The sequence below is a fragment of the Aegilops tauschii genome, chromosome 3 (genome assembly GCF_002575655.3).
Source record: "Aegilops tauschii subsp. strangulata cultivar AL8/78 chromosome 3, Aet v6.0, whole genome shotgun sequence".
In the NCBI taxonomy this organism is placed as follows: Eukaryota; Viridiplantae; Streptophyta; class Magnoliopsida; order Poales; family Poaceae; genus Aegilops; species Aegilops tauschii.
In genome coordinates, this window is record NC_053037.3 from 509,531,089 (window position 1) to 509,538,874 (window position 7,786).

General features: G+C 46.0%; 1 protein-coding gene across 1 annotated transcript; it reads left to right on the plus strand.

Moving 5' to 3' along the window:
- The first annotated feature begins 815 nt into the window (after window positions 1-815).
- On the plus strand, window positions 816-4,989 carry LOC109732533 (two-component response regulator ORR26). Its single transcript, XM_020291699.4, has 5 exons — window positions 816-1,147; window positions 2,130-2,282; window positions 2,398-2,778; window positions 2,918-2,994; window positions 3,709-4,989. The coding sequence occupies exons 1-5, from the start codon at window positions 1,039-1,041 to the stop codon at window positions 4,741-4,743; spliced, it is 1,755 nt and encodes a 584-aa protein (XP_020147288.1). The 5' UTR covers window positions 816-1,038; the 3' UTR covers window positions 4,744-4,989.
- Window positions 4,990-7,786: the final 2,797 nt, after the last annotated feature.

Consider the following 7,786-nt stretch of genomic DNA (forward strand, 5'->3'; position numbering starts at 1 on the left):
GTTTCCTTTCATTTAGTTATGAGAGGAACTGCTTAAGTTTTATTTCAACTAATTCGTTGCAAAAAAAGATATTAAAATAATATTTTGAATTGATAAAAACATAATATATATAAAATACAACATTTTGAAGAGGGTTCAAACACAATGGTGACAAAAAAGGTGAAGGAAAAGGAAGGGTAAGGACAAAGATATGATGTGAGGAGGGAGTGGTTAAAGAAACACGACCATGCCTACGAAGAAAGAAGCGGAAGAAATAATTAATTTGTTGTTATAGGAATTGAAACAATCATGCTTCACTATGTTCTCGGTTCACCCGTAGCAACGCACGAGCATTAAACTAGTTGCATTATGATTGTATAAACATACGGGACTCCGTATAATAATAATTATTGTAAACCCGTCAAACTCATCTTCCTCGTGACGGGTTTAGAGAATAATCTCGTCACAATAACAACCAACAGACATACATCGGCTGCCACACTGCAATATCCGCCTATCCGAAATGCACTCATCTGCATCTACAGAATTCGGCCTCCACATCCAGCACCAAAGCATCACCCACTAGCCAGAAAAGCGCATTATACTCGGACAAACTTAGCCCCTTATCTCCTATCACAAGACCCAACTTACAACTTAACAAAGCCCTATGTCAGTCAGTATGCCAAATAACAATAACATTTCCCAGCCATAGAGAACGAGCAGAACCATCAGAAAAGCAACACGCTTCGCACCCCCACTTGATCAAGGTCCGGTCACGGCTCACTTGGCTCGGCTTCTTCTCTTATTCCAGAGCCGTTTGTTGGGCTCGCGAGAAAAGCCGCAGTCGGAATAAAGTTGGTTAAGCGCGCAAGCGCGCGCGCCAATATTAATCGGCCCCCTCCCCCTCCACTTCGCCCCAACCCCCGGCCCTTTTACCCGCGCCTGCCCACCACCTTGCCTCCCACTGCCTGCTCCCTCCCACCCCACTCGCAGACCCCGCCCGCCGCGCACCGAGGAAGGAGGGAGGGGGGGCTCAGCGCGGCGCGGCGCGGCGCGGCCATGGCCGACGCGTCCGCCTTCCCCTACGGGCTGCGCGTCCTCGTCGTCGACGACGACCCCACCTGGCTCAAGATACTCGAGAAGATGCTCCGCAAGTGCTCCTACGAAGGTTCGAATCTTCGCCTGCTTTCCTCTTCGGGTTCCCGATCGGCTTGGCGTGGCGGCTACGCCGTCGCCTCCTCTCCTGTGGGTGTATGTGCATCCGTCCGTCGCCTATGCATGTCTGGTGCTTGTTTAAATTACCCAGTGGAATTGGTTGAGACTACTCGCTATAATTAAATTATTGTGGGTGTGTGTGTGTGCGTTCTGGAATTGAGTGGACTTTTCGGACCTTGTCGATCGAATTTAGGCTGTTTGGGGAACTATCTTTCATAGATTTGTAGTATCATCCAGCGATTTGCCTGCTTTTGGGCTCCTTTTTGTGTCTGTTTCTGCTTGTGTATATGTATGTGACTGGTTGGTGTCAACCGTGAGTGACCGGGTGGGAGCAGCAGAGGCCTTGTCCATTTACCCTTTTTGGCTAAAATTTCGTATAGCGAACAACATATGCATTTCGAGGCTGTGCCCACTTTTAGGTGATGATGATTGCTCAATTATTTGGATGGATGTCTTGCTTCTCCAGAGAGCAGTTGGTATCACTGCTGCATCAGTTTTGTTTCTTTTGAGGTGCTGCGTGATTTGCTTTTGAGGCAACTCCTGTGCAATTTACCAGGAACCACGCATTAAAATTCAGAGCGTGTAGTTCCGATGATATCTTCTTTGCAGTCTTTCACCATTTAGGTGTTATATTTCTGTGACACCAGTGACTGGGGACTTTAAGGGCTATGTAGAAAATTCAGTTTTAACATACAGTACTTACCTGTCCTTTTGGTAGACCTATTGCCAATTATCACTACTGAGTGGTCAGGTCAGTGTTCTTAACTAACTTAACTACCGATCTATTAGCTTCTCCGTTTTGTGTTTTGCGCCAGCGCAGAAACCAGTTTTATGCCTCCATATTTATGTTAATAGTCATGATTCTTTTTGTGCGATGAATGATGATGAGTTATCTGTTTATCGGTTAGACTAAACTAGTTATTATCTACCTGCAGTTACCACTTGCGGCCTAGCTAGAGTTGCTCTTGAAATTCTCCGGGAGAGGAAAAACAGGTTCGACATTGTGATTAGTGATGTCAACATGCCAGATATGGATGGCTTCAAGCTTCTTGAACACATTGGACTTGAGATGGATCTACCTGTTATAAGTTAGTATCCAACACCAAATCTGTCTTCCTGCAATTTTCGAAGAAGAAACGATATATTTTATTCAGTTTGAATATCTACTCAAAACTGCCAAACTGCTACACTCTGTTTTCACAGTGATGTCCATTGATGGGGAGACAAGTAGGGTGATGAAAGGTGTCCAGCATGGTGCTTGCGATTACCTCCTTAAGCCCGTTCGGATGAAGGAACTCCGGAACATTTGGCAACACGTATACAGGAAGAAAATGCACGAGGTTAAAGAGATCGAAGGTCATGATAGCTGTGATGATCTCCAGATACTAAGATATGGTTTCGAGGGATTTGATGAGAAGGGCCTATTTATGACAGTTGATTCCGATGCCACGAGGAAGAGAAAAGATGTGGACCACGGAGATCAGGACTCCAGTGACGGTGCTACTGCTAAAAAGGCTAGAGTAGTCTGGTCTGTTGATCTGCATCAGAAGTTTGTAAATGCTGTGAACCAAATTGGATTCGACAGTGAGTGCTCTCTGAAATATCAGTTACCTTCCTATATATTTATCAGTTACCTTCCTATATATTTATCAGTTACCTTCCTATAAATTTATCAAATGAGCATGATCCTCATTCCAAAAGGGCAAATGTCGTCATTTTGCAGAAGTGGGGCCGAAGAAAATATTGGACCTGATGAACGTGCCGGGCTTAACAAGAGAGAATGTTGCTAGCCATCTTCAGGTATGACATGATGTTCAAATGGTAAATTGCTATGGTCTATTTTCTTGAAAAAGGAACCGAGTTCATAAAGAGGGCGTTAAATTAGATTTTTAATAAAATCAAGAAAGTTTGTATACAGGACACACTAAATTCAGATAATTACACCATGACTTTTCTCCAACTCCCTATACCTGGTGTGTCATGACAAATTTGTGCAACTTTGAAACTCACAAATCAGGTGTATGAAAAGCAGTAAAATTGGAATTTATAATCTGATGCAGGTAGTTTCTCGTGCAATAAAGGATCACCTTTTTTTTAAATAACACAAGATCACCTTTGTCAGAGTTCCCCCTAGAAGTAAGTGAAAGGAGATTCTTGGTTCAGTAAATGACAGAAAAAGGGATGTTGTGGTGTTGCAATGAGTTCCCGCCATGTGCATTCTTTCCCTGTGCCATGCTCATGGGTCATGACAAAGCTCCTATTTGATCATTGGTCGAGCTACTGTAGGAACATATACTTTCTGAGTAGCTCCCTTGTAAAAAAACTTTTTTGCAGTTTATATTAACCTGAATCCTTACCTTTAACTGTCAAATATCACATACTCAAATTTACATACAAATTCATGTGAATTCTGAAGCACTTACCCAACACTCTAGAATTCAGGTAAAATCATTGTATTCCTGAAAACTAAGGGATGGTTTTCTAGTATTCATCAGAAGAAAATTGTTAATGCAGAAATATCGCCTATACTTGGGGAGGCTGCAAAAGCAGAACGAGGAAAGGATATTGGGCTCTGCTAGGCAAGATTTCAGCACTAAGGGACCATCATCAGAGAACCTTAACCTCAGAAGCTCCTTCCAAGAGCAACCAAGCAACACTTCCAGTGGATATCCACATGCTTCCCAGAAGATACAAGGCCAGAGCAGTGTGTCAGATTCTCAGTTAGAAGAAACCAAGCGCACGGTCCCCTTACCGGCGCCAGATAGAAGCATGAATTCTGTAAGTTCAGCTGCCGAACCTCAGAATGTTGCCGGTGTTTCACCAATAGGCGGCGTGCTGTCGTTCAAAGGTTTGCCAGTGAATCAGGACAGGAAGCCATCAGAAACCATGATCCTGGAATGCCAGGCCTGGACTGGAGGAGTGCCAGCAAAGCAGTTCATGCAGTACCCAAAGCACAACCATGCACGCTGCGACTTGTTAGGGGATTATGCATGCCTACCAAAGCCAGACTTGGAACACCCCACTGCTCCTGGCCATTTGTTTACACCACCGCCGCTTATCTCAATGAGTTGCAGTACGGAGATGGACGCCAGAAACTTCTCAGATGTGAAGCCAGCCCTTCTTGACTGCATCAAGTCCTTCTCCCCGGCGTTGACATGTACAGCTGATTCGGTTTCTGTTCAGATCAGTGACAGTGTTGTGACCTCAACCGATGCTGCTGACCGGAAGTTTTCCAGTGTGGAAGGTCTGCCTAGCACTAAAGATTGTTACTTCGGCCAGACAAGCAACCAAGGCTCCTGGCTTCGTTCGCAAGAGGAGCCAAGCATCATATGCGGGGCGGATTTTGCTTCTCTGCCCGAGGATCTCCCCGGCTACCCACTTCAAGGAGGTGTCTCCTTTGAGAATGTAGGGCTGAGTAGCATTGATTTGTTTCACTACAACGACGCGATGATACTATCTGGGCTACAAAGTAACTGGTATGATGATCAAGACCACTTCAGCAGCGAAACGACGGACTACCCGTTGATGGATGGATGCCTCTTTGCATAATCCCCCCTTCTGTTCGGCCATGCCGTTTTGCGAGGAGAGGATGGTGTTGTTTGGTATGTCTCCATATAGCACCTCTTGTAGGGCTGCAGTGTTCTAACTTGATCCTTTGGTGGAAGGATCTAATTGTAGTAACTCCACTTTTGATAAAAATGTCTGTATTATAGACCGTGCCATGGTATAATCTATAAATACTCTTCGACCATTCCTCAAAGTATATATATGGAGACTGTCGAATATTTGCTTTCAGAGACGATAACTGCTGTAGATTCTCTCTTGGGTGCAGCATTGCGGACTGTATGTGATATTTTCATTGCATATTACAGGCAAACACTCCAACTTTTCGGTTTCAGGTTGGCCAGGCAGGTTTCTTCTTCTCCCCACGACTGCTGATCTAACCTGAAAGAATTTCTAAGGTGGTGTAGCGGTCAGCGGAGTTTGATGCAGTATGATGCAAACCAAAACTAATCTAGCAGCTGCAAAGTTGCAATCATAACCAGTTTGCATCACAATTGCACTGTAACTCACTTGCTGCTGCACCAACTGAACTGTCTGCCTCCGGCCAGTATGCAGGACATCAGTGTGTGAGTCTGTTGTTATGCCAAGAATATGAACACTCCGGAGTGAATTTTTGTGACCGACAAAATCATGTACTCCTCTGTCTCAAAATTTAAGGCGTTTTTTTGACAATGGTACATTATCCCCAAATTAGTGTCGTTGATTTATGTAAGGCGTCCAAAAGTTTCAAGGTTTACCCATTGACCAACAATAATCCAATATTTTTACCATATTTTTATTAATAAAAACAGTTTCATTTTTTTGCGAGAAACTTCCAATTTATTCATCTTTAATCATGGCAGTACAAAGAACAACAGAGATAAATAAAACCACGAGCAGGGTATTACACACAAGCTTTGAATTCCCTGTACACTTCTTTCGGTCATTGTATTACGCAATCCAATATGGTAGCTCATGAATTGGCGAAGATGGCTAGGGGTCCCTCTTGTAATAGTTTCTTTGATGAACCTCCTAGTGAGTCTTACTTGATGATGTAACTTTGATCGTGGTTTAATAAGAGAGGTTTGATTTTTTTTAAATGAACAGGTATTACACACAGGCTTTGGACATCCTGATATAAGTATCTAGGGAGAACATGGGCCTCCTCATAGCTCAGCGATTTCTGGCCGTCGGATCTCTTGTTTGATGCGTTTTCAGCCGTCAGATCAGGCCACTGGAGGACCTCGGCCGTTGGATCGACCCGGTAACACTGCTACAATGAATAGTTACCTCCCGTTGTAAAAGATCTCGTGCCATCGCCTGTAATTCTCGTGCCACGCCGAGGGCATTTTAGTCATTTCATTATAGGGTATAAAATCTCACCAGCTCCGCGTAGAACCCTAGCCGCTCGCCCTGCCCTGCCGTCTCGCCCGCCCCACCTCCCCGCCCCGCCCGTCCCGCTCGCCGTGGCCGTGGCCGATGACCGTGGCCTGCCGTCCCGCCCTGCCCGCCGCGGCGGCCATGGACGGTCCTTGCTGCGACGCATCCCCCGCCGGTCCTCCTTCTCCTCCTCCCGCACGCGCGCCGCGCCCTCACCTCTCTCTCTCTCCCTCCAAACCCTGCACCGCGCCCGCCTCCCAGCCCCGCCGCCGTCCAGGTCCAGCCCCACGCCGCCGTCGTCTTCTTTGCCCAGCGGCCGCCGCGGCACCGCATGCTCGTGTGCAGGGGCGAGAAGGGGAACCACCGCCCGCCCCCAGAGCGCGAGAGGTGAGACAACGCCCAGATCCACGGCGGCATCGACGCGCCGTCGTCGACCTGGGCCGCTATGGTCTCACCCTGCTGTGCTCCTTCCCTCCACGGCTCCTAGCTCGGGTAAGCACCCCCATCCCCATGGCCGTTTCACATTCCAGATCCTCCTTCTCTTATCTTTTGTGTGTGTGTGTGTGCTCAACTGCTCATGAAGCTTCTCTCTTCTCCATGGACGGACCTCACCAGGCAACAACAAGCCATCTCAAGGGAGTGGATTCTCAAGTCACCCCACTTCCAATCCATGGACGGCATCAACAAGGACCAAGATGACGACGCGCACATCCTCCCTCTCCGGTGAGTGATCCCACATCTCCTACCTCTGGCTTCATCTCTTTCTCTTGTGCTGCTCTAGGTAGGTGGTACTATATGCTCTGTTTCATGGCTATGTGTGTAGTGCTTGATGTGCTTCGATTATACTCTTGTATCATATCATGGGAAAGATTATGTTCCGTATCTACTATCACCTCCAGATTACTTACTTGTTTGTTTGATATATTCAAAGCTGCAGGCACCCTCCGTGGATGAGGACGACAACCAGGGCATCCATGGTCGACAGCTCGATGGCTCCTCGGGTAAGCAACACCCCCACATGGTCGCTTCAGTTTTCAACGCCTTCTTTTCTGTTTATGTGGGCTGAAAATGTGTGAGCTTTATATGGCACAAGGGTGTGCATTCACCGATGAATCATTATATCTTTGATATTACGAATGTTTGAAGTCTGAACCTCCTATGTACGACGATGTGTATATTCTGTAAAATGTGTATTTTCATCATTTGTCTGACAGTCTAATACTGAGCTTAAACATGTACTCTTGGATGATATGCGTGAGTTGTGGACTTCCTGCCCTTTATCACAAATCTACAGTACGTGCTTCAGAATTTAGTTGGCATAAGATTAATTGTGCATTTTATTTTGAGGAGGAAAGAGTACCTTGTTGAACCAACTCTTTGGGACTAATTTTAGGGAGAACCTACTCGGCGGTCCTAATGTTGCACTCGGCAGCGGCGCCGGCGGTGGCATCGTCTTGTTTCAGATTTACTGAATGTGAGTGTGCATCAAGTTTCAGATTTGTGCAAGAATCATCTTGTGTCTTTCGCGTTGTGTCTTTGTGTTGTTGAATTCAGGTTCCTGTCTTTCTGTTCGTGGAAAATCTTGTTCCTCCAAATATATTAGAGAGAGAGGATTGCGATCTTGCTTGGGTCGTGTAATCAGATTTTAAGGACACTATTTATAGTAGAT

Coding starts and splice junctions, on each gene's coding strand:
- LOC109732533 (XM_020291699.4), top strand. CDS start 1,039: ATGGCCGACGCGTCCGCCTTCCCCTACGGGCTGCGCGTCCTCGTCGTC. Junction 2,283..2,397: donor GATGGATCTACCTGTTATAA/GTTAGTATCCAA, acceptor CTGTTTTCACAG/TGATGTCCATTGATGGGGAG. Junction 2,779..2,917: donor GAACCAAATTGGATTCGACA/GTGAGTGCTCTC, acceptor GTCATTTTGCAG/AAGTGGGGCCGAAGAAAATA.